Source organism: Solanum tuberosum, unplaced genomic scaffold (assembly GCF_000226075.1).
Source record: "Solanum tuberosum cultivar DM 1-3 516 R44 unplaced genomic scaffold, SolTub_3.0 scf00244, whole genome shotgun sequence".
NCBI lineage: Eukaryota > Viridiplantae > Streptophyta > Magnoliopsida > Solanales > Solanaceae > Solanum > Solanum tuberosum.
Window position 1 is genome coordinate 563,456 of NW_006239181.1, and position 26,085 is coordinate 589,540.

The following is a 26,085-nucleotide window of genomic DNA, read 5'->3' on the forward strand; positions in this document are numbered from 1 at the left end:
TTGAATTCCCTAGTTATAAGGAGTAAAACTAGTAAAGTGACATGAGGTTCGAATGTTGTTTTAGATCACAAGTTCAAATTTCATATGTGATCAAACTTCATTTTTATAAATTTTTGACTCCGCCACTTGTTGTAAGTGGTTATTCTTAGCAAGTGATTGGTTAGTACTAACTAGAAAGACAAAGCAAATGTAGCCTTTTACCATAGGTAAAAAAAAACATTGATAATTCGTTATATTATCAGTATATATAAAGTTAAATTCTATTTTTGTACTATCGCGCCAATCGACTTAAATAAGAAAATAATTTGTTTCAGGAAAATCAAGGCATGTTGTTGATGCAAATTTACAAGTATTGAGGGGAAGGATAGAAGAAGTGAAGATGAAAGAGAGATTGGAGAAATGTTTGGTATGTGAACAAGGTTGGAATTACACACCTACAAATTCAAAATTATATTATGAGAAGAAACACAAGAAACAATTGGATGAATTTGTTGAACTTATTTGGATGGTTGGTGGGACTATTGGATTTACTATTCTTGGCTGCTTTATTTGCCTCTACCTAACTTCCCTTCTCATTAATTCATTTTAATCATTGAAACTGAGCATATGGTCTTGATCAGTGTTTAATTTATAATATTTGTAATTATAACTATACCATTATTTTCATTTTCACATTTGTATTGGCAGAGCTTATTTTTAGACTAGCTCTGCTATATTATAATTATCTCCATGACATTTGAAAAAAATCTTTGCAAGCTGTGTTGTTTTTTCCTTTTTCGATGACCGTGGTGTTTGGATCAACTTTTGCACAACATGTATCAGGTAACTTTGTATCTCTATCCATTAAAGCTAGGACAGATGAGAAGAATTACATAGTGTTTTTTTTGTTTTAAGACCTCATGGTTCTCAACCACTTCATTGACCACTAGGCCACACTCTTGAGTGCTTAATAAGCTGTATTTTCTAGACCACTACGCAACGTATTACATGGATTCGTCTTTTTCTTTCCCTTTAATTTATACTCCATCAAAATAAACATTTAACAATTTTTTGTCCATCTCAACACATATTGACCCCAAAATTAACTTTTATATATGAAAGTGATCGTTTGTTGATGTATATTAGTAGTAATTTAATTTCTCTCACGTAAAATATAGAGGCAATACAGGTTGCGTAACATTAAAAAAGAAGATGATTTCTTGTACGAATCTAATAAATATTCAGCAAAAGAACAAAAACCAGCTTTATCTTCTTTTTTCATTTTTTTAAAAATCTATTTGTCGTTTATGAAGATTACAGCTTAGGCTGAGTGATTTATACCTGTCTATTATTCATAATTCATAGCCTTTCCGTTAGCTATTAATGTAGATTATCATACTCCCTCCCTCCTTGTCTACACTCGGTTATCCAATTAAATCATTTGGACCTTTCGAGGAGTGTGACTTGCGCCTTATTTGTTTTTCATATTAAAATGTCATGAATTTAAATACCTATTTGAATATTACAGCGAAATCTTAATAAGTTGGTTGGTTACCTCAACTCCCACCTTGTTGGTGAGGGAGTTTTTACGAGTTCCACTCTTCTCTCAGTTTGGTCGATTTTCACATAAAAGAATCCTCAGTGCGCTAAAGAAGTGTTCCATCAAACAATATCCCCAATGACATTACATCGACTTAAGAACAATTTTTCCATCTAACACGGGTCATCTGATGATCAATACTGTTAATGTAGCACTGACGTTACACTATACAAAAACTAGATCAATTAATCTTCACCTTGCATAAATCAGAAATGGTCTTCCATGGTTGCACGACGTTACAAAGAAGTGCAGTAATGCACCCAAAATGATGAGAAAGTAATAATTCAGTTCCTCAGGAATGCTACAGTTGCTACACGTGAGCCTACTGATCCTCCAAATGTGAATGTAGGATATGTGCGAATGTGATCAAGATACCGGAAAGGAGGAGGATCTACTGAGGCTTCTTGGCTTTCGACTGTTCCTGGTCTTTGACAAGCAACCCTTCTTTGATTGAGAGTATCCACTTCTTCTACCAATTCATCTTTTGTACTATTACATGAAGTAATTACCTACAATAGGTGACCAGTCAGCTGAAAGAAGGTGTAACGGCTAATTATTTATCATGATGAACTCCTTCCTTAGATAACCGTGTGCGCCATTTTATCAGAAAAGATCAACTGGGAAACAGTCAATAAGACAGACAGAAATGTCGATAGAACAGATTTATATGATGCTAAGTTCTCGGAGAATGTATCTAATAGGAATATAATTCTCAGGTCCAACAACGTGGTCTCTACAATGTCTCTGCATCTGTTCTTTTTGATACTAGTGGAAGGACGTGTGGTGGTATTTAATCAGCATGTTTCAAATTAATAACAGCAATTGGAGAAGGATTGGCACTGAAATTTTTTTTATAAACAGGACAAGCAGGATGGACTCACCAATAATCCACCAGGAGCGACAAGCCTTGAAACAGAGTCCCAGTAGATAATCCTGAAATGACCACACAGTAAAGATGTGACAAAGAAACGTAGCGTACTAGGTAAAATAATCAAGGAACACCTTAGGGAGTGTTAACACTTTTAGAGAGTGACATTTTAATTATTATTTGTTTATTTTAGGACGAAGCACGTGAAAATATTTGTTGATGAGCAACATTAATACAAATGGATGGGTGGCAGTATTACTTGAACTTGGGATCTCTGCCTACTTTGATACCATACTTAACATACAGGATTTGCTACCTTTTGATAGGACCGTCAGGATGCAATCCAATGGCATCTAAGGTCCCCTTATCCATAACTAGCAGAAACCTTTTATCCAATTTTGTCTCAAGAATGTCATCAACCTGTTAGCCAATAGAAATTTATTTAACCACAAAACTAAAAGATCCCATCTCCAGCAATGAGAGCACAGATACAGATAAATAAGTACACATGACAAGGACATGAAACTAATAAAATCATTGATCGCAATTTTATTTTATTTTTGAGAAAAGTAACAGTCATTGATCGCAATTGGTAAGACAGGTTCTACCCTATGCAAAAATTCAGCATTAATTTAGCACTTTGTTCCTACCCTTGATCACTGAATACATAATAAGTGCTCTATCTTTCAATACAGAAATATAATAAAGGTTCATTCCATGCGGACACAATTGAAAATGTCAGGATTAAGGGGAAACATTCAGAAGTAAAAGTAATTTTAACTTGCTACTATCTGTATATGCAGCTACCAGACAGTAACGGGTTACCAACAACAAAGAATAAAAGACACTGCTTAACATTTAGACCATAGTAGAAAGATGGTTATTTGCCACAAAATTTTGAATGCAATCTAGAGAAGCACGTGTTTCCTACTTTCCTTTTCTTTTTTACACTGGACTCAGATGCTGCTGTGGGTATATTACACATTCACTTAATTGAAAGACAAAGGCAAATTTTACCAAGAACTTGACATTAGTGAAACCATCACGATCAGCAAGGCTTCTTGCAAGGTCAACTGCTCCTTCACTATAGTCAGTTCCAGTGAGATCAGAGAACCTAACGCCATAGTTAATGAGTATTAGTAAGTAATAATCTTCGAGTCCCCCCCACCCCCTCCCCCAGAAGGCATATATATCAAGAACGTTTGACACTAAAAATTAAATAAAATTTCTTAACAGACAAATACTCCCAAGAAGCAACTAGTAGGTTTTAAATATAACAAGACCTGAGCACTTTTTGTACAAGCTAAAAGATGTAGATGTGATAAGAAAGACGTAAAATCTCCTAACCTATATTAACCACAAGAGGCACTGGGATGTTTCCACCCCAGCACAAGCCGCAGGAATACACATGCTAATTGAACTGCATAATGCGATGTAGGTATAATACCATTGAAACTACAGGCACTTGTTCTCTCTCAAAGAATTATTAAAATATATCCGTATTACCTATCTAGGTTCTGTGCCTGCAGTTAAAGACCAAAGAATCTCTAAACAAGGACATATTGGGATCGAAAAGAAGTAATGGCACAGTGTAAGCCAATATGAGAAAAGAATCATTTGACTTGAAGGAAAAATTCATAATTCATCTTATAACGGATTTGTTCTTCTGTTAATCATTGCCCGACAGTCTCTGCAGTTTTTCTTGATAATCTCTCTGCCATCCACTTCATAATTTATGGGGGCTCATTCCATCTAGGATATCCTAAATTTGTAACAATTAGACTAAAATAATCATGTAATGCAGCCTTACTGAGTTTTAGAGTTTCACGAATTAAAATTCATTTAACTAATCAAATTTACACTTTATATGATTTTCACTATAAACTAACTTTTCAACTATTTCTTTCACTAACACTTAGTCATATAAATCAATTACAAACATTTGTCTTTTGAAAAAAAGAAAAAAAAACATTTTACCAACTGTTGATCTCCCTAATCAAATGGCGTCACAAGAAAGGGGAACAAAAGAGTATATTTTTGTATAACTTCCATTGAATCTCTAATAGATATGTTTATAGTGCAAAAGTTGATCATCTAGCAAGTCATGTGATAAATGGTTAAAAGAACCGTAAGCAAACCTTTACAACAGCTAACTGCTTAATACTCAATGAACTAGGCAATCCACAAAAGTTTTCACCTTTACAGTGTGGCTCTGTAACAGATTATAGAGCATGTGCATCAAAAGCATCTCGGAAAAGAAAGCTCATCTATCAGTTACAGAATGACCAACGAAGCAAATAGCTAACTAGAAGTATTGCTAGCATAAAATTCAAATTTACCCTTGTTTAGCAAGCTCTTGGAGAAGCAGACCATTGCCAGTCCCAATATCAAGCACACTCCAACCTGACATGTCCTTCTCACGCTGCCCAACAGGCTCAGAATCGGCATCAGCTACGTGATTTGGCAAATGATTCTTGCAAATGTCCATGCACAAACGTTTGGTCCAAGAGACAACATTTTCCATGACGTCACCACCAAACCTATACAAATACAGCAAAAATATACACATCAACAAATCTGTTTGACCAACATAATGATCCAGTGATGCAAGCACCACCCTCTCACTTCTTTTCCTGGTTTCCTATTTGGGAATTGGAATGTAAACCTTGTAAAAAGACTAAAAGGGGAAAGCAAGACCAGGCAAATTACAATCATTATCTATTAGTGGGATAAAACTATCCCAAAGAGCTAAATTTAGCTTTACTCCAGCCAATCATCAAAAAGTGCTAGTCTGTAGATCTTCTATACATAAATAAAAGGGATTTTAGAGAACTCCTAATTTGCCTTAAAAGGCATAATTGTTTTATGTAACATAGTATAGGAATGATTTGGATCAAGATGGCATATAATAGCTCCCAAGGATTCATATAACATACCCAATTTATTTGAGATGGAGGATGAATAGTTGATTAACAATTAAAAGAACGAGGATAACACAATAGTAAAGTGGATCAAGGAAGAGGGAAAAGGTTGCAAGTTGTCGTCTAGCTAATCCATACCAAACTTCACCAGTGTGACCATGCTCACGAAAGTTTGCCAATTCATCAGCGTAAGCAGCATCCCAATAGCTTTGGAAACCAAGCATTGAAGAAACTCCTTCACCTTCCTGCTCATCCTTGTCAGAACTGCTCGTATGCAAAAAAAATAAGAAAAAGAAGTTTGTAAACCTTCTGCACAAACAAAAAGCAAAATATAATATGAGCGGGTTTCTAATGGATAATCTCTTCTAACAACTGTATACAACGTCCAATGAAGACTGCAGTTATCACTTTATTCACTTAACTTTACAAAGTGCACTCAACAGATATATTGACCTCTAATTACCACCACTACTTAGCTCTGCCATAGTGTTCTCTGGCTCAATAATGGATAAGAGAAAAGTAATTATAATTTGATAAAGCTACACCTTCATGCAGGTTATTTTTTCTCCATCCTAATAAATACAACACTTTTTCATTTTAGAATTATCAAAATATTTGAGATTATTAAAAAAAAAATAGTACTATTATTCTACATAATCTTCACACAACATTCAATTATTCAAATTCGTTTAACTATACAACTTCTTAAACTTTGAATGATTTATTTTTCTATACAAATTTTAACTGGTAGAGTACTATCTTAAGTTTTTTTTTAAAAAAAAATGTAGTAGTATCTTAATGTTTTCCAGTTCAATTAATATAATCCATAAATTAATTTAACATCTTCAACCTCAGGTTCATTGAAACATAGTGACGGACTCACAGTCATATGAATAAGACTGAAGTTAATGCTCTCCATATAAGAACCTGTAATCGGCTCGGTAATTAAGAGCTTCAGTAGCATCAGCGTGGCGCTGCTCATCATCGAGAGTACTTCCGTATTCGCTCTTTATGGACCAAGAATCGGCCGCCACAGAGCGGTCGTCGTCGGAAATCAGGTCGGCTGCTGCCGTTGGTCGGACCTGCGCGACGTCGGGGTCCTCCGGTAACAGTCTCATTCCGGCCATGTGTGATGAATCGAGATGAAAAACCCTAAGGAGAAGAGGAAGGGAGAGAGAGGAGTGTGATGTACGTTTGAGGAGTTGACAAAAATGACATAAGATGCAAGCGTGCCACCACGTCGGACGCAGGGATATTTTTGTCACATAATGTTGGTGCATCTTGTTAGTCAAATTTACTTTCAAAAAATACTACAAATAAAAGTGAATGGAGGAGTTTTATTTTATAGAGATATTACTTAATTAATAAATTAATATTTATTAATTTTAAGAGTATTTCGACACGACACAATTTATTTGGGGGTGGAAACTCAGAGAATTTAAATGAATTCACTTGTGAAAATGGTATTTATGAACTTGTGGTCATGATTAATGATCTCGGTTACCCTAATAAAATAGACGTTAATAACTTGTTGGATAAGTGAAAATGATACATGTTCAGAGGTCCAAAACTTAAAATAAACTGTGGATACCATTGAAAAAATTAATGTTGATGATAAAGTAGAAAATGATACTACACTTTTAGAACTAGTTACAAATAAGGAAACACTTATTACATTTAGAACTCTTCACATTTTTATGATGCGGTTCGAAAAGACACACCAAAACTTTTGGATATAATAAGAAAAGTTAGAGATGAGCTTCAATAAGATTTAAATTTTAACAAAAAATAGAACACAATAGAATCATGTTTCACTAGATTATCTTAGATGATATATTTGTGCTTTTAACGAATTAATAATTTATAATACTAATGGGACCAAATATTTATATAGGGATCTTCAAAAAATATATTATCTTATTATCTAATCGAAATGAGTGATTTTTTTCCATTGGACCAAGTCAGGACCGGATGAAAATATTATCTTAGAGAGGTTATGAATTAACCGAATATTATTTTAGTGAGGTTTTACCGTATTTATTCCCTTGGCCTATGCTTTCAATTTATGCGACATTGTTTGACACATATAAATTTAAGAAATAAATAAATAATTATGAATTTTGTTTCATAATTTATTTTGCTTCCTCTAAATGTTGATTATATTACACTAAATTCGTGCAAATGTTTAACTTCAAAGAGCCTTAAAAGTTTATACGTTGATTATTGCTTAAAAGTGAGAGTATACTTTTGCTCTAATTTGGAGATTAGGCAGATCGCTTCTTAATTATAGTACTAGTGATTAGGATGTCATAATCTTACGAAGGAATGAGCTGTAGAATGCACCAACCAAATCATTTCTTGATTTTCACCTTCAGTCAACGCATTAACTATTTCATAATATCAAGAATTTCGTAGGAAAAAAGATACCATGAAATCGTTTTTGTAAGAGATTAATTTTTTTTTTATTACATTTGAATCTAGTTGGACCTTAATATAAATATTGAATAGAAGACTTACCCTTTCGATTCCATTTCACATTTTCCAGAATTTTATTTTTTGACATTTCATTAGTTATAGCCTATTTTTTTTGTTGTTGTTTTTTCTTTAATTTCTATAGAGTTCTATCCCAAAACATTGTATTCCTTATATTTCAAAAGAATGGTCTAGTTTGACTTGACATGAAATTTTAGAAAATAAAATTTTTTTAATCTTGTGATTTTAAATTAAAGTTATGTCAAATGTACTAAAATGTCTTTTTGTATTATTACCTTAAACATGTCAGTGGAAAACTGAAATTAAAGTGATACCGAAAAAGGAAAAAAGTCATTCTTTTTTAAATAGATTAAAAAAGAAAACAAGTTATTATTTTTTAAACAGAAAGAATAGTAAGTTATTGACATGTCTATGTTATTTAAGGGAAAAAAACATGTTTATATATAGTGGTTCCCCCATACTTTTAGTTTAATAATTTATGACCTCTTGTATTGAACATCGAGCGAGAAATAATTTATTTTTATTTTTAAAAAAAGGAAAGAACAATGTAGCCTTCATGAAGCCCATTACTAAATGCAGATCGTATACCTTTCTTATATATTTTTTAAATCGGACTTTTTTCTAAAATTATTACTTGATTTATATGACAGTGTGATAAAAGAAAATAACATAAAATCTGTAAATTATTTATCAGTGATCTTTAAAAGATTTTCTTTGATTCAAATTATAAATAAAGATAGAATATCATTTGCTCGTTCAAAAGTGATACTCCTAATCTTTAATAGTTAATACACAAATCAATATCTTCCCATATCAGAAGTAAGATCTTGAATTGTAAACTTTTGCTCCAACCCCCTCTCTCTCTAGTGACCAAAGCTTCGTCATATTTGATAGAGTATTAGGGTAGGAATATCATATTTGTTGAAATTATTTTATTTTTTTTATATATGGAGATATGTATCAAAAATATTAGGCTCGATTGAACCTATAACAAATAACACTATAATCACCAAGCGTCCTGACTTATATCGATGGTAGAATATAGAAAATGATGCATGATTGTTGTATATATAAGTAGGCGTTTGAATATGGGATTTCATATCGCGATATGAAATTATGAGATGAAATCAGTGTTTGGACATTCTGTTTCACGCTGATTTCATCTCATGATTTTATATCATGAGATGAAATCTCAAATTCTCCAAAAATCACGATTTGGGATTTTTTTCAAATATAAAAATTGTCCCACAAGTTTATATCTTGTAAAAAAACCCACATTAATTTATATAGATCTACTAGCCATTTATTTCATATGTAAATAAAATTTATAATTCGTCTCATTACTTTCTAAACCGTTTATATCTCATCTAATGATTATTCTACCTAATATAAATTTTATTTTTATTTCAAATCAATTCTTACCATTTGTATTCACCAAATTCAGTATATTTTTAATAAAATTATTACTATTTCATTCAAATCAATGTTTAATGAAATAAAATTTGAAGATTATATTGAGAGTGGACAAGACTAACCACTTTGCCATTAATTGAAAAAAACAATTTTCTTAGCTTCTAACAACTTGAACACTACAACTTATGTTCAATTTATTTCTTTTTATTCTTAAGGTTTGATCAAATAAATGTTGTATTTCTTAGAATAATTTTGTGATAGTGTATTATGCTATTTTAATTACTTTTTTACTTATTTGGTAAGATTGTATAAAGAACTGGGACAATTTCAATAGCTTTACAATTTATGGAGCTTTTATATATGAGAAAAAATACAATATCAAAAGTTCAAATCACACGTCTAAACAAAACTTCAACTTTATTTCATGATTCCATATCCAAACGGGCCCTAAGAGGGAGTTACAAGTTGAAGCATGCATGTCTCCGTCGACGTGCCTACTTCAACAAGGATATTTTCGTAAAATACTTGAATAATACTCCTCATAATTAGTATTTTCGAGGGTTGTAAATAAAAATATATCACAATATTTTGAGACGGATGAAGTATCATTTATAGGACCAAAACACAATATTTTTTTCTTTATGCTATAAAATATTTTCACAAAGTTCCCAAAATTTACAATTACCATAGACTTTCTTTATGCTCCAATACAAAAGTTCAGCTCTCGATCCTTCAATCTTAGCCTCACTCAAAAAAAATATCAATTGAATAAAAAATAAACAGAATTTGTGAATTAAATGATAAATGTAAATCACAAATGAATCCTAATCTTTAAAAGAATAATTTCTCCTTCCTAAACCTCAAAGAGAATTTGAATTAATAAAATTTCTTCAAAATCCTCATCTTGAACAAACTGGTTCTTCAGCAATAGTTTCCAGCAATGGCTTCTTCGATCTACACATAGATAACCTATGCTTAAATTGTTCACTTGAAAAATCTTCAATATCATCCAAATTCAATTTAGGCAAAGTCGATTTTTCATAATAATTCCCCTGTATCTGTATCTGTTCAGTTTCTGCAACCAACGATTCAGGCAAGATTCTTAAACTCCCTATTGACATCCTTTTGGAAACAGAGTTAGCAGTAAGTAACAGAGCACCCATATCAGCAGCTGATACAAAAGAATTCACTCTTTTCATTGGAAACATAACATAAACATTTCCCATTTCAAGATCTTCGTCAGCATTTAGCGCAGAAAATCTCCTTCCAATATGAAGTGACCTAGTGTTTACAAGAAAGAAATTAGGAGTTTCCATCATAATCTCTGCTGCTTTGATTGGTTGATAAAAATGCCTGATTTCACCAGATGGGAATATAACTTTTACCCCTCTTGATTGCTTGTTTCCTCCTGGTCCTGATAAAGTGCAAGAAATATAGTTACCCATAGTACAAGATTGAGCTTTTTTGGATTGGAGAAAATAGAAGAGATAGTTGTGTAGTCTTTCTTGTAAATGAACTTCTTGAGAATATGATTTTTTTGAGGATACTGAATGGGGTTTTAAATAAAGGGAATGTTGGTAAAAGGATATAAGGAAAAAGTCAAAAAAATAAAATATTATTAATTAATGAATAGAAGACAGTTGTAGTTATAAAGAAAAAGGGCACATGACAGTTGACATCCGCGTTTGATAATACATTGTGTACCCGAAGTTGAAAGGAAAGTACGTTTATCTAGTTGGTTTCTAACTTTCTATGATTGATGTTGAGGATTTTTATCATATTTCTTCCCTTTTTTCTGTTAAATGCGTGTGGAGGCCACTTTTATATTTTTGGTCTTGCTTTACGTATCATTATTACCAAATTCTGGTGTATGTTTACTTGTTTTCATAATATCTGGATGCTACTCCTATTTACTAAAGTTGATAGACGCAAAAACAAAATACAGTTGCTTTCATCCCTATTTATTTTCTTTACCTATATAAATGTGCAATATACTACTCCAAATATTATTGATTGAAATTTGAGTTCCAAAAAAATTAAGTAAGGATAGAAGGGTAAGGTTGCATCATTTCTTAATGCAAGTGGTAAGTAAAAATGTGACATATAAAAAGGAACGGAAGAAGTAAAATTTAGATCTCGATTTCCTCCCTATGTTGGACCAAAATGGCGGTTTTTGATGGTTGGAGGTACGTAAATTTCAAATGGGTAACGAGAGCATTATAGAGGTTAGGAGAGTTAGTTAGAACTTAACATAATAAGCAAAGAACTTGAATAAAGTTAAATTTGTTGTAAGTGGCGTCAGGCATGCTGTTCAAAACTCCACTAAGTTCGAATTTGTTTATTTTTACTTTTTCACTATTATTTAACACCATCCTTAAAGCAACAATAAATATACATTTTACTATATCACATTTTGAATATAATAAATTTAATACTTTAAAAAAATACTTATAAGTAATAATAAAAATAAATTAGAAACTAAATAATAAATTATCTGTTTCATGTTCTAAATTGGGAAACAGAAAATGAACATCTAATTTAATACTATGAACAAGTAAAAATGGACGGATTCATCTGGAGATGAAAATATCATGAGTGGAAAAGGTTAGTTTTAAGCAAAGCTAAAGTTGAATTTTGGTTTCAATTATAACATACATTAAATATCCAATTCCCAAGAAAGAGCAACTCCACGAATCGTGACGGTATAGTAGCCGCGTTACAAGATCATATGCACAATTTTCATTACCAAAGGACATTAGTAGTATCATTATTCTTCTAATCCTTCATTAAAAAACACTATTAATTTTTTTTTTGGAAATTATTAGTATTAGCTTGCTTACTAATCATTGGTTGTGTACTAATTAATTGATTTTTCCATGTTACTATTAAATGGCGTTGTTGAGAAATCATCTCATATTCACATAATAAATAATAGTATATCCTAAACTCACAGTCATCTTTTGCCGTACAAGGGAATCAATCCATGGGAAAATATATTTTTATATCGTATGACATTTTCCCAAAAATATTTCACTTTAAGCTGTAAAATTCCAGATCTCCACGCAGGCCAAAATTACGATTGACATGCAACAACAACATACCTTATGTAATCTCACAAAATGAAACTGAGAAGATGGGTAAAGTGTGTGAGGTATAGAGGTTGTTTCACCCTCGAGCTCAAAAGAAAAATAGTTTAGAAAAAGATTTAATGAAAGTACAAAAACAGTACTACAACAATAATTCTATAATAATCAAACAACACGGAACAACAGATAGTACGATTTACATGCCTCCTAAGTTAATTGAAGCAATAATTAACCGTTTGACATGTCCTTAATTCCAAATCACATTGCAGGGATGAAATTTAAAAGGTAGCATTTAGTGATAATTAGAAAAACTACACATATTCAAGTGATCCATTAAATTTAATCCAAAATGACTCACCCGTGAGTGCTAGTCTCTCTTTGCCAAATCCTAAGAATTAGGACGGCTATCTCTGCAAAGTAAACCTTAGAACAGACTACATCTAAGTCAAACAAAAATATCTTATTTCCCACTCCAACAATTTTTAGTATTACTAATTTTAATATGAGCAGGTCAAAGCATATTTATACCAAAAGATAACTAACACAAAGTCGAGCAAGTAAAATTTCCTATATACATTATAGTAACACAAAGTCAAATACATGAAAGTCAACTTGGGAATTTTATCAAACTCATATTCATGAACCAGAATGAGTTCTTCACTGACTTTTTCAAATTTATGGTGTATCAAAGTATATCCATCACTAGCAAATTAAATTCATTTACTTGGGGCTTTTGCTTTTATTACACGGCGGGCAACCTGTTTTTCTTGATAGTAAAGAGACTTCTTCTAGGATTTCTATCACTGTAGCAAATGATGGCCTTGTAGAAGTAACTGTACTCGTGCAGTCCTCTATTAACCTGAACAAAATAACAGTATGTTATCAACATAGGCAGAGCCAATAACTGAAGCTTACGGGTATGGGATTTTGGTCCTTTTGAGTTGTTGATTGGGATCTAAATTCATAATTTGAGCTACAATGTATGTTCGAGTTCTTAGTAGCCTGTATTTCTGATAGTATGATCATTTAAACGTATACTGAGTTGCTCTAACCAGATAGTCTAGTATCACTAAACCTCTTATCAACATGGATCATGATGTCTATGTATGAATTACTTAGAAGCTGGTTTAGTGAAGAATATACTGAGTTGGGTAATAAGACATGTCTTGGAGAAGTTAAATTAAAGCTTCAAGATTGAGTGATTGACTTACTGAAGAATTCTACTCGGGTATCGACCTGTATAAAGCTTTTTCTCCAAATCTACAGACTTGATATGCATGGTCTCAAAACTCCTGTCAGTTATTTGTCTTCCTTCCAGCATCTGCAGCATTTCCAGTGTTAGTACTGAATCTTAATGGAAACTCATGTGATAATAGTCAAGTCAAGTAAGAATAAGTAAACAGAAAGATGACTTACTCTAATAACACAACAACTTTTCACTGGCAATGAACCAAAGAAAAAGTTCTACCAGTACAACTGACTACTACATGGACTACATCATGTTGAGTTTATGCCTCAAACAACTTTAGATCATGCTCATTTTGTCACTATTTTTCTATGGGTTTGAGCTTTCACTGTGGGGAAAGAACTTCCATCTAACGGGAAACAAATTTGGCACTCAACTAAAGAACGTTAATGCCAAAGTTTGGAATTGAGAGGATCTGAACTCATCCTCTTGATTACCCGACCAAAAAAATAAATTCAACTTTGTCTAATCCTAGGTATTGGGTGCATCCAGCTAGTCCTTCTTCAGAATATGTAATTAAAGTTGAATCCAGTTACCCTTTTCATGACACATAAAAAAGGTCACGATCATCCAGTTCTTAATAAGATAATATTCAATTTTCTTGTAGCTTTTCAAGTTAGCACTCTATAGGATGCTCATCAAACTAGTAAAAGATCATGAAAGATCGCCTGAATTAAGTAGCAGCATTAGTGCTAATAGCAAACTGAGTGGAATTCCAAAGGTAAGCTAAAATAACAGATCATTTGTTTTAATTTATCAATCTATCAACATTTTATGTGAATTTTGTTATTAGTTTTAAGAAGGTCCAACAAACTCAAGTTAATCCAAAAGTTGGATCAGTTTATGCTCAATAGTTGGAGAACTCCTTGAATCTCCAACAAAAAGCAGTAAGAAAAGGGGAGGATTATTGCAATATGCTGATTGCATATATGATAGGAGAACTCCTTGAATCTACCTGGTAAAAGATGAGGCCAAATGAATAAATATCTTTGCTAATGTCATGACACAGATGGCTGATTAAGTTACATCCGTTGTTTGATTGACCTGTAAAAGAAAGAGACTGATTATAAGCTGCAGTATGTGACCCAAAATAAATGAACAAACAAATAAGCAAGAACCAAAAGGTCTTCATACAACAGTCCTGATTTGCATATATTTGATTATCCAATATTTGAACCCAATATTCACCAATCTTTAAGTGCCCACATTCATCTAGTAACAAGTTCCTGGACCAAATTAAGAAAAGACTTCAGTGAAGATGACAGCTAATTGTTCGGGAGGACATATGCTATATAGCTTAACTACATTATTTTAGAATTTGCTTCATAAACTAAACAAATTAGTGTCCATTTCATCATATATTGCTTTGCTGGCATGTCAGAAGTCACACAGATAGAAATAGCATGGTAAAGTGGGTTAAAATGCATTTATACGCCACCAACAGTTTGACATCTCTGCATCAACATACTAAAAAAATATTGAACAAATGCATACTTGCACCATTCATTCAAATGACCAATATGTTAGTTGAAACCTAGACATCCAATTGCATGTTGACTCAAGAGTCCTATTGATAATTGGAATCAGTTAAGATAAAAGGCATTTTCATGTCTTCGATAATGAATATTCTGGCAATAAAACGTGAACATACCCAAATGCTCTGAGTTATGAAGTAATAAGATAGTTGAACATTTAAGAGGATAGAAATCTCAAGTCAGATTAGCAAGGCACATAACGCAAAGATGTAAATGACCTGCAGCTTGACAATACTGTTACAAACAAAAGAACTCTCTAGAATCCATTGCAGAAAATCATAGACAGACAAACTGAAAGAAAAGAAGCACTCGGTTTTATCTAACAACTATCTATTAGTGATTAAACACCAAGATACAGATACTAGAATAATCATAATAACTCAGCAAACAGAAAGACTTAAACTAGAGGTCAGTTATTTTCCCTGATCCTATTTTTGGAAAGCAGACTCAACTACAATTCCCAAGTATAGAAGATAATAAATACATAAAAAAATTGCAGTGAGATGTTATTAATAAGGATAAACGAATAGACATACTTCAGATGCAAGTTATTGTGAACAATAGGCAAGGGCTTGTGCCGATGGAGGTAATTCATTCCCCTGTGTTCAATGTGAGCACTAATGTAATTTGTTCTTCACATAATAAAATGAAATCAACCTAAACAGGAAATAAGTGGAATGTTGTACCTAGCTATGTCAAGTGCATAGCGCAATGCAGTTGGGGGGTCAAGACGCTTTCTCAAAATATCTTGCAAGTTTCCCTGAAATATATGGGAAAACATAATAAGAAGTATATCATATTCAGGGACTATCCTTAACCATTTTAGCAATCACTGAAAGATCTTGGGAGAAATTTTTTGAAGATCAATGTTAAAATTTAATAGGCATAAGTTCCATAACAATTAGCACCCAGGAATATTAGGTGATAGTACTTTGGCAAAAAATATCTATTAATAGTACAGCATAGTGAAGGCTACAAAATGCATTTATTTCTGCATCATGTCTCACAAAATGATTATTGAGTGCCGTCCTACAAAAAAAATCTGAACTGTTTCTGCCAATATTATTGAGGGAAGAAACAACATACTTTCGGCAAATACTCTGTGATCAAGATCATTTCATCACCATGCACAATTGATCCAAGAAACTGTAAAATATTTGGATGTCGAAGTTCCCTCAGTAAAGTATTAACCTTAGCAGAAAACACCCTGCATCAAGTATATTGGAAAAAGTTAAAAGAAAGAATTAATCCAGAAAGCCTTTTTAAATAATTATAGTAATAATAATGACATATAAATTGAATGCCTTTTGATTACGGTTTTAACCACCCATGTTCCACGCCATTTGACCTTTTCAGACTCCCCAAATAAGCCCTGTAAAAATAACAAAGGACTGAGTTCCTAGAAAGTTAAACGCTAAGTAAAAGAAAGAAACAGCCCTAGGAAGCCCTAGAATATACTCAGCACCATGACATCCCAACCTTTGGATTTCCATATTAATACCTGCTCAATTATTGAAGAATGCTGCAAGTTCAGTTCAGATATGTCAATATTCACGTCAATTGAATCCTCTTCACGCCGAACAGTCTGCATGTCATAAAATTCAACTTGTCATATCAACGGACGTTTTCTTACTCAGATTGATTAGCAAAAACAACAAAGGAGTAAACGGAAACCACAGTCATGAGTAAATTCTGCACTAATAGGCTTGGAACTTTTATGAGTGAAAACTTATGGTTTTTGACTTAACAGGTGCTTGTGTCCTTGTATTTGGAAGTAAGTTCAAGTATATCCCCCAATGTTGTGGGGTCCTCTATTCATCTACTCTCTGGAAAATAAGCAGTTAGTCCTTCAACAGTGAAACTGACAGGGCTCAGTTACATTCTTAAATTCTGCTACCTTAGCCCTTCTTCATATCATCCCCCAAATTCACATTGCCAGAATGGAGTGATCTTACAAGGTAATGCAGAAAGAATTGTATGGCTCTCGGAAGGGATGAAGGCTTGAGAAGTTTATGTGAAGTAATTGATTGGTTGCTTTGTTCAACAAGCAACAGGTGAAAGCTAGCTATATCCCAAAGCAATGACATAGGACCAAAAATGAGTATTATGCTTATTTTGTAAGATAGAAAGTGCAATTTTGACTTAGCTTTATAAAGGAAGACTTCATATTTTTCCATAAATTGTCAACAAAGGTGACTAAAACTGCAATGTCAAAGATAGAAGTTTCCATTCGTGAAGTTCAACCAGACTTCACTTTGACAAGCAGTCTGTGTAAACAACATTTAAGCTAAAGCTACACTCTACCAAAGTTAAGTCTACCATGTATGTCTCAAGTATGTTTTCAGGTGCAGAATTCATAAGATGGAGTTTTATTTGTTTAATGAAGCTATTGTCAATATCTTAAGCACCTGAATGACATGATATGATATATACAACTCTTATTGGACGGTAAGAACTTGATGCTCACACTAAGTAAATGAAAATTATTAAGATTTGTTCCATATAAGAAATACATAACATCAAATTTCAAAGGATGATCACTGTTAACGATGAACACTTACCAAAGGATGATCACTGTTGGAATCCTTGCCACCACAGACCTCAAGGATCCTGCATATGTCACGGTGCCCGTACAACTTTGCATCTGTTAAGGGCTTAACAACCAATTGAAAGGAAAATAATGATGGTTAATTCCTCATCATAGGAATGCATTAAAAAGCAGAGAGTTTAAGTTAAAACATATGTATACAATCAGGTCACTTCTAAGGTAATTACAAGTTAATCTATAAAATAAGCATCAATTAATAATTGATAAAAATGGTAACTACCATCACGATATTGCACTGTCAGTGTTTGATTTTTACTAAAAATTTATTGCATAGTATCGTTAAATCCGTCGTTATGCAACAACAAAATTTTCCATTTTTTGTAACAACTAATTTGGTGTAATCACATTGTTACCTTATTATTTTTTTCTCACTTTATCTTTGTTATTACCTAATAATAATATTTCATATTTTACCATACCTTACCTTTTTATGATAGCTCTACTCCGTAACCCTACTTTTCTTGTTGTTGTTTTTTCCTTCAAATTGCTTATATCTAACATAATGTAACGGTGTAACTACATAACATGTATAATATGATACATTATAAAACAATATGTAACAACCATGTGTGAACATAAATGAATGGGGTTGTATGCAGTATGAAGAAAGACGAGCAGAGAAGGGTAATAGTATATGAAAAGGGGATTACAGTCCGGTGCCACCTATCTTTGAGATTAACATCAGCCTTGTAAGCCAAAAGAAGTTCAACAATAGAGGCGTGTCCTTCACTAGCAGCAAGATGTAGAGCAGTTCTTTTGTCATAGTCCTGCACATTGGGTGAAATTCCCTGCCTCAACATCTGATTGAGACCAACTCTGTCACCCCTTGATGCGAAACTCAAGAAAGTGCCTATCATCTGCATGTCAAAATGCCCAGATGAAGAATCTTTATGCCGCATCAATATTGTACTGATCTCCATATCTCAACAATTGGAACTTCAAAACTGCCTGATGAAAATTAACATAAAGATAAACGTTTCTTGTCGCCATGGATGGGCGATTCAGTCCAAGAAAGGGGTTTTGGGTTTTAACGAAGTTAGCTTAGTTCTTGTATTATTCTTCGACGTTTCTTGTATATTTGCGTGGTGAAAAAACAGTATATCATTTCTTCATTTTGGGCGTTTCCTAAATTATCTGCTCCTCCGCCCTAGCTAGTTAGTTTGACTTGACACGAATTTAAGAAGGATATAAAAAAAAAAATGAATTTTATGGTGTGATAAATATTTTATATGACTATAAATTATTTAAAATAGATATTTTAAAGTTCAATTGTTACTCATTTAGGGTGTGTTTGGTACGAAGGAAAATGTTTTCTTGGAAGACAAGTAGATTTCTAATTTATTTTCTCATGTTTGGTTGGTGAATGAATTTTTTTTTTCAAAAAATATCTTTTATTTTTGGCTTGAGACTAAAAATTACTCTTTAGGAAAATAATTTCTAATCAGAAAATCAACCTCGATAATTGATCTAGGATCCGACCCCGACACCACTAGGACAAGACTCCGATGACTGTGTCCAAAATCTGACCCTGAGATCTGATAAAGGACCTGACCCAGATTTTTTTAAAAAAAATTGAAATATTTTCCAAAAACATTTTCTTGTATTTTTTTTAAAATGGGTGATAGGGGGTAGGGGGTGGCGTGAAATATGACTTTTTTAAAAATTTAAAATATTTTTCAAAAACAATATTTTCTTAAAACAAAATTTTAACGGGAATGGTTAGGTGGGGGTGGTGGAGGGAGGGGGTAGGGGTAGGGCGTAGCGTAAAATGAAAAAATTTAAATTTGAAATATTTTTCAAAAACAATATTTTCTTAAAACAAAATTTTAACGGGAATGGTTAGGTGGGGGTGGTGGAGGGAGGGGTAGGGGTAGGGCGTAGCGTAAAAATGAAAAAAATTTAAATTTGAAATATTTTTCAAAAACATTTTTTTTACGGAGTGGCCTGGGTGGGGGTAAGGTGGCGTAAAAGATTTAAAATTTGAAATACTTTCAATTTTTATTTTTATTTTTAAAACGGAGGTGGCGGGGGAGGGGAGTGGCATAAAAAAATTGAAATATTTTCCAAAAACATTTTCTTGTATTTTTTTAAAATGGGTGATAGGGGGTAGGGGGTGGCGTGAAATATGACTTTTTTAAAAATTAAATATTTTTTCAAAAACAATATTTTTCTTAAAACAAAATTTTAACGGGAATGGTTAGGTGGGGGTGGTGGAGGGAGGGGTAGGGGTAGGGCGTAGCGTAAAATGAAAAAATTAAATTTGAAATATTTTTCAAAAATATTTTTTTTAAAAAATAAAACATGAAGGGGATGGCCTGGGGAGTAGGGATGTGTGTGGCATAAAAAATGATTTTTTTTAAAATTTGAAATATTTTTCAAAAACATTTTTTTTACGGAGTGGCCTGGGTGGGGGTAAGGTGGCGTAAAAGATTTAAAATTTGAAATACTTTCAATTTTTACTTAATTTTGGAAGGGAAGTCATTTTCCTTAAATTTGAAGAAAATTAGTTGATTTGGAAAACATTTAAGCCAACCAAACATGAGAAAATTGGTAAACATTTTCTAGAAAATGATTTCCTCCATACCAAACACACCCTTAGTCCCTTTTTAGTTGTCTTGTTGTGTTTTTTGAGAGTCAATTTGACCAACTTTCAAAGCTAAATTAGATTACATTAATTAGATATTTGAAACTATATGAAAAATATTATAAGTTGCAAATTTTTTTATAGCAATATAATAAAGAAATACATTTTAAAATGTTAGTCAAATTCATAATATCATTTAACTCTCAAAAAAGAAACTATGACAGTTAAAAGGAGATGAAGAGAATACTGCTTAATATATAAATATGTCATTCTTTTTAAGACGGACTAAAAAAATAAAACCTATAAAATGAGATAGAGGGAGTATTTCATATCTAGTGATGATAAAAGAAATAGCCAAGGTAGTAGTAGTGTTTTATTGTTGTTTTGTTTGGCTGTATACAAATTAATAGTGATGATATAAATATTTGAAGAAGCTAGATATAGATACAAGTCCAATATATCAATTTTTAATCTCAATTTATGTGATATAGTTAAAATTTAGAGAGTTATTCAAATTTTTATATGATGCTTAAATAATTTAAGTTATTATTTATTGTAATTTATATAACTTTTATATAAGTTTTTAATAATATAGATTACTCTTTATGTTTCAATTTACGTGGCACAAATACAATTACAACAATCAATTAATTTTTTTATATATCTTTTAAATGTTCAAATTATTAATTATTGTGATTTATAGTGTTTTTACGTCATTTACAAAGAATATGTGTTACTTCTTTTTTCCCAATTATGTGGTGTCGATAGAGTTTCGACATTCAATTAATTTTTTTATATGTCTTTTAAATATAGTAAGTTATAATTGTCGTAATTTATAATATTTTTTAAAAGTAATTTTTAAATAAATAAAAAGCTAAAGAAAATAAGATAAGTAAATTAAAATAGATAAAAATATAAAAATTATATAAATACAAATGTTCCACCTAATATGACACAAATGTATGTTGACGAAGACACATTTGCTTGTAGAGTCTTCTATATGGGTAGTATTTATATGTGCCCGATCAGAAGCAAAGTGCAAGACACGCAGGATAAAATAAATAGAAACAAAAAAGAAGTAATGTTTTGGCTCATATTGAGACGAGTTTTGTATCTAGTGCAATTTATAAGTGTTGAAATTGAGTTTATATATATAATCAGTCACATATTTGAATAACAATTTTAAAATGATCAAAATATTTGATTTTTTTTCAAGAATAACGAATTTAAAAGTATCTTTGTAAAGAAGAGGAGGAACGAACAATATGTGTGAAACGCAAATTCAAATTTATTTATGGAAAGGGACTCTTAAGAATTAAATTAGAAAAAAACAGTTAAGCATAATTTTTTTAATTGATTAAACTAAAAATGTTTATAAAATTAACAACCTTAAGTTGAGGTAGTGATGTGACCACAATTTTTATTGAAAGGTTCAAAATGTGAAAAGCAAACACACAAAAAAGTCGAGAGTAGTTCAACATCTACTATATATATTATCTATAAACAACGTAAAAATATTGTGCTTGTATTTAATTTAAATGCTAAATTTTTTTATTACTTTCTTTTTGAAAATACAAAAATATTAGGTAATAAGAAGATTAAAAGGACAAATAATAATTAACTTGCTTTATACTTACCTTATAAGTAGAATGAAGACTAGATTCTTACATTTCTTTTTTTTTTTTGGTCAGAGATTCTTATATTTCAATAATCTTGGATATCATGGAAACAAATTTATTAGGTTTCTTGTGTTAACACAAATTTCAGTAGTATATATAGACACACAAAATGGATCTAGTTCAATACACAAAAAATTATCATGGAGGCACCTTTAGAAGTTGTTAGGGATAAAAAGACAGGTGATGTGTTGTTCTACAAAAGATCTCATCCTCCTTTTAAGACCGTTTCTCTTTCAATTGATTCTCCAAACAACAGTTCTATTGATGTGTTGCCATCGAAGAACGAACATGTGATAGCTAGCAATTTTCGAAATGCTGCGGCTGCTGAACAAGTGTCATTGAATTTTGGCGACAACTATGGATTTGAGCAGAATTATCTACTCTTGGAGGAAAAATTGTCTTCTGCTAATAGTCGAAATCAAGAACAATCTAAGATATTGGGCGAACTGGCAATTGCAATCGCCACACCAGAAATCCTTGAAGACATAAGGAGCTTAAGTCAAGATGTCTACAAGTTATCTTCCACAGAAGATATGCTTAATCAGTTTGAGCAGCAATCTTTCTTTTGATTTGATTGGGATAGCCAGAATCTAGAAATAATTGATTTAAGAATGACTTTTGTTTTAAATCTTTCATATGAATTCAAAGTTCTTCTATGCGATAGCAATGAATTTGAACATTATTTTTATCTTCTATGACAAAACAATGCTACATTCAGATTATTTCATAAGTTAGTTGATATATATATATATATATATATATATACTCCTCAAAATTTGAGACCCTATCGATAATTCTTACATAAATAGTTACTATTTTGGAGTGACTTTTAATCTTTAATTTTTATTCTTCTCTCATTCAATGAAAATTTACAGATCAAAATACCTTTAATTATGACCTAATTTTTCAAGATTTAACTTAGAGATTTTTCCCCTTTTTTGTCATATATTTTGTAGGAATTCAATTATTCGACATAAATGTGTAGTATCTAATTCACTCAGCATTATAAGTTTAGAGGACTTTTACCTTGTGGGTTAAGAACTGAACGTATACCTCTAACGACATACGTGTTATAGGAATAAGTGGCATAACTTGTTATTCCTTGTAAGACATAACTTATATTAGAGTATGATACAAAAATATAACATAATGTTTACATATTCAAGTTTTCAATCAATGTCATACCTAGATAAATAAAAAAAATTAATTAGTAAATATTAATATAATATTAACACAATAATTTAAATATAATTAAAATTATCACGCACATTAAATTTAAAAAGTGTTCCACAAATTAAATCACCACATACAAAAATTCACCACAAAAATATAAAAATATAAAAGATATATTGATAAATATGTATTTATGCAAAGAATGGTTGGTCTTAAAAAAGAATTTCTGCTTTTGCTTATGTTTTTTTTTTTTTAAGAAGCAGAAACTTTTAGCTTCTCCAACATCAGAAAAACTGCTTCGGCTTCTAATCAAAAGCAATTTTATTGATTAACCAAACACCTTAATTTTTGTAAAAAAATATTTTTTGTCTCAAAATAAGTACTATTGACCCCAACAATAATGCGCTCTAAGTATGATGCATGGTGATAGTTTACTTACTTTTTTTTGCTATACATTATTTTTCATTTTCCTAAATGACAAATCATGATGTATCAATCGTATAATAACTTATTTCACAAATATTTAATAAAAAGATATATAAATGGATGTGAACTGTGTGAACCATATTTTAATTCGTTTTAACATTAATCATTTGTGGTCCTATAATATGTAATATTAGAGTCTTCCGAAAATCCTAAAATTGTTAACGTCAATTTGAACATGCGACAAAATTTTACGTACGTATACATTGTTTTTATTTGGAACAAATATATAGACAATTTCTGTGACTTGTCTTTGATTTTTATTTTGACAATCTTATTTCATTTTAACCATTCGACTTTATTTTTGATATATCATTTAAATACACAAAAAATATTATCAGGTGATTCATGAGCGAGCATAATGATTGGTTTAATTATGAAATGGTGAAAGCTAGGGAATCTATTTTCCCATTCGATGATGTTCACAAAAAGACAATTAGATTGACACTCCTATTTATAAATGTAGCGTGGTTCTTCAGCTTTGGAAAGTAAGGCATTGTTCGATCCACAAATTAAAGGATAAAATAGCAAAGTATGGATAATCAGAAAATTCACATGAATGGAGGTGATGGCCCTAACAGCTATGCTAACAATTCTGAATACCAGGTGATGGCCCTAACGCGCCTGACTTGTGAGATTTCACTAGATATATTGTTGTTGTGGTGTATATAATTACGCAATGACTCTGAATTTTGGATTTGATTTTTTTGTTGTTGCTGCAGAAACAGTTAGTGGGATATTCAAAGATAGTAATGGCCGAGTTGATTGAGCAGGAGCTTGATGTGGGAATAATAAACCCTGATTGTAGCCCATTTTGTGTAGCAGATTTTGGATGCTCTGTAGGGGGAAACACTTATCTTGCAGTTCAAAATATCATTGAAGCAGTGGGAACTAAGTATAAATCAAATGAACAGGACCAAGAGAACCCTCAATTGCAAGTACCAGAATTCCTTGTTTTCTTTAATGATTTAGTCCAAAATGATTTTAATACTCTATTCAATTACATCCATGGCAACGAACCCAACTACTTCACTGCAGGAATCCCAGGTATATATATTCATGATTATGTTCTGTTACTATGTGCTGTTTCTCGTACTTCTATTACTTCCTTTTTTTAGTTTACTTTGAACTATTTTCCCCTTTGAACGAGGGTGGTCTATTGGGAACAGTATGTTAGTTAGGAGTAAAGTTTGCGTACGCTCTTCTGGTAATCAAACAACTGATAAATCTACTGTGTAGGTTCTTTCTATGGACGAGTATTTCCAAAGGCATTCCTACACTTTGCCCACAGCTCGATGTCACTTCTGTATCTGTCAAGAATTCCAGAGGAAGTGTTAGACAGAAAGTCAGCAGCATGGAACAAGGGGAGAATTCATTACAGTTGCAGTGGAGCAGCAACAGAAGTAGAGGCAGCATACTCAAATCAGTTCAGAAAAGATATACAAGCCTTTTTGGATGCAAGGGCTCAAGAGCTTGTTCCTGGAGGATTAATGGCCATCATTACTCTTACTATTCTTGATGGAGTGCTTCCTTCTGACTCTCCCATGGCAATCAATTTCACCATTCTTGGATCTTGCCTACAGGATATGGCCAACATGGTAAGTAATTGATTCTCAGTTTTCACCTGTCTACTCCTCAGGAACTTGAAATGTGAAATGATGTAACATCCAATGCAGGGCATTATTTCTGAAGAAAAGTTGGATTCGTTCAACCTTCCATACTATTACACATCTCCAATGGAATTGGAAACACTGATAAAGACACATGGATGCTTTGACATCGTAAGGTTTGAGAAGCTGCCAACTCCCCTGAGACAAGTTGTAATTGATGTCCAAACTGCAGTGTTATCTGTGCGAGTAGTAACAGAGCAACTATTTCAGCAACACTTCGGAAAAGACATCATTGAGGAATTGTTTCAACGTTACGCTGAAAAATTAGACTCACATCCAGTTTTAAAAGATGATAAATATCGCACAGATGCCAGCTACTTTGTCTTTCTCAAGCGTAAAACTGAAACATCCAAATCAGGATCCTAGCTTGGTTCTTAAAACTTATCATGTGCTTCCAAACTTTGTTATTGTTCACCTGTTTGCAGAGTGTGATCTTGTTTTATGTGTGCTTTTTAATTGTTTCCTGCATATGAATAAATAGTTCAAGCTGAAAACAACGAGCTCAGTTAAACTCACGAAACTAATTCCTTGTTGAATTGAAAATTTTATATGGTAATTCCCACTCTTCTGGAATTAAAAACAGAAAACTGATACACTGCCACAGGATGCTCATGACCAAACTGAGTATGTAATGATTGGAGAAACTGTGATATAAAAAAGGACATTGAAACCATATATTGACTTGATTTTTCTACCAAAGCTCTGTTATTAAGTAAATTCCTGCAAATTTTGGGTTCGTACAATCCT

General features: G+C 32.0%; 4 protein-coding genes across 5 annotated transcripts; 1 reads left to right on the plus strand and 3 right to left on the minus strand.

Annotated features, from left to right (window-relative positions):
- Positions 1-1,621: 1,621 nt before the first annotated feature.
- LOC102602202 (protein-lysine N-methyltransferase Mettl10) lies at positions 1,622-6,599 on the minus strand. The gene is made up of 7 exons (XM_006357736.2): positions 6,296-6,599; positions 5,507-5,632; positions 4,787-4,987; positions 3,465-3,561; positions 2,764-2,867; positions 2,461-2,512; positions 1,622-2,088 (listed from the first exon to the last, which is right to left on the minus strand). The coding sequence occupies exons 1-7, from the start codon at positions 6,493-6,495 to the stop codon at positions 1,864-1,866; spliced, it is 1,005 nt and encodes a 334-aa protein (XP_006357798.1). The 5' UTR covers positions 6,496-6,599; the 3' UTR covers positions 1,622-1,863.
- A 3,289-nt stretch (positions 6,600-9,888) lies between these two features.
- LOC102602533 (uncharacterized) lies at positions 9,889-10,816 on the minus strand. Its single transcript, XM_006357737.2, has one exon. The coding sequence runs from the start codon at positions 10,717-10,719 to the stop codon at positions 10,174-10,176; it is 546 nt and encodes a 181-aa protein (XP_006357799.1). The 5' UTR covers positions 10,720-10,816; the 3' UTR covers positions 9,889-10,173.
- A 2,096-nt stretch (positions 10,817-12,912) lies between these two features.
- On the minus strand, positions 12,913-18,826 carry LOC102602873 (serine/threonine-protein kinase CTR1-like). Of its 2 annotated transcripts, XM_006357738.1 has the most exons (11): positions 18,400-18,826; positions 17,703-17,795; positions 16,643-16,726; positions 16,446-16,513; positions 16,228-16,348; positions 15,828-15,901; positions 15,678-15,740; positions 14,741-14,832; positions 14,562-14,650; positions 13,572-13,681; positions 12,913-13,219 (listed from the first exon to the last, which is right to left on the minus strand). In XM_006357738.1, the coding sequence occupies exons 1-11, from the start codon at positions 18,667-18,669 to the stop codon at positions 13,081-13,083; spliced, it is 1,203 nt and encodes a 400-aa protein (XP_006357800.1). In that variant the 5' UTR covers positions 18,670-18,826; the 3' UTR covers positions 12,913-13,080. The 2 variants fall into 2 exon arrangements, with proteins under 2 accessions (XP_006357800.1, XP_015169123.1); XM_015313637.1 differs by having other exon boundaries at positions 14,562-14,832.
- Positions 18,827-23,998: 5,172 nt separating this feature from the next.
- LOC102603211 (probable S-adenosylmethionine-dependent methyltransferase At5g38780) lies at positions 23,999-25,853 on the plus strand. Its single transcript, XM_006357739.2, has 4 exons — positions 23,999-24,274; positions 24,391-24,715; positions 24,908-25,266; positions 25,345-25,853. Exons 1-4 carry the CDS (start codon positions 24,203-24,205, stop codon positions 25,702-25,704), a joined length of 1,116 nt encoding a protein of 371 aa, XP_006357801.1. The 5' UTR covers positions 23,999-24,202; the 3' UTR covers positions 25,705-25,853.
- Positions 25,854-26,085: the final 232 nt, after the last annotated feature.

What these genes read in the sequence shown, in the direction of transcription:
- LOC102602202 (XM_006357736.2), bottom strand. Translation starts at nt 6,495, where the DNA reads ATGGCCGGAATGAGACTGTTACCGGAGGACCCCGACGTCGCGCAGGTC. An exon ending in AATTACCGAGCCGATTACAG is followed by an intron (nt 5,633 to 6,295) that starts GTTCTTATATGG and finishes GCATACGAGCAG; the next exon opens with TTCTGACAAGGATGAGCAGG. An exon ending in CCTGACGGTCCTATCAAAAG is followed by an intron (nt 2,513 to 2,763) that starts GTAGCAAATCCT and finishes TGGTCATTTCAG; the next exon opens with GATTATCTACTGGGACTCTG.
- LOC102602533 (XM_006357737.2), bottom strand. Translation starts at nt 10,719, where the DNA reads ATGGGTAACTATATTTCTTGCACTTTATCAGGACCAGGAGGAAACAAG.
- LOC102603211 (XM_006357739.2), top strand. Translation starts at nt 24,203, where the DNA reads ATGGATAATCAGAAAATTCACATGAATGGAGGTGATGGCCCTAACAGC. An exon ending in CTAACAATTCTGAATACCAG is followed by an intron (nt 24,275 to 24,390) that starts GTGATGGCCCTA and finishes TTGTTGCTGCAG; the next exon opens with AAACAGTTAGTGGGATATTC. An exon ending in TACAGGATATGGCCAACATG is followed by an intron (nt 25,267 to 25,344) that starts GTAAGTAATTGA and finishes CATCCAATGCAG; the next exon opens with GGCATTATTTCTGAAGAAAA.
- LOC102602873 (XM_015313637.1), bottom strand. Translation starts at nt 18,669, where the DNA reads ATGGAGATCAGTACAATATTGATGCGGCATAAAGATTCTTCATCTGGG. An exon ending in AAGATAGGTGGCACCGGACT is followed by an intron (nt 17,796 to 18,399) that starts GTAATCCCCTTT and finishes TTGGTTGTTAAG; the next exon opens with CCCTTAACAGATGCAAAGTT. An exon ending in TTGGCCTCATCTTTTACCAG is followed by an intron (nt 13,682 to 14,561) that starts GTAGATTCAAGG and finishes GAAATGCTGCAG; the next exon opens with ATGCTGGAAGGAAGACAAAT.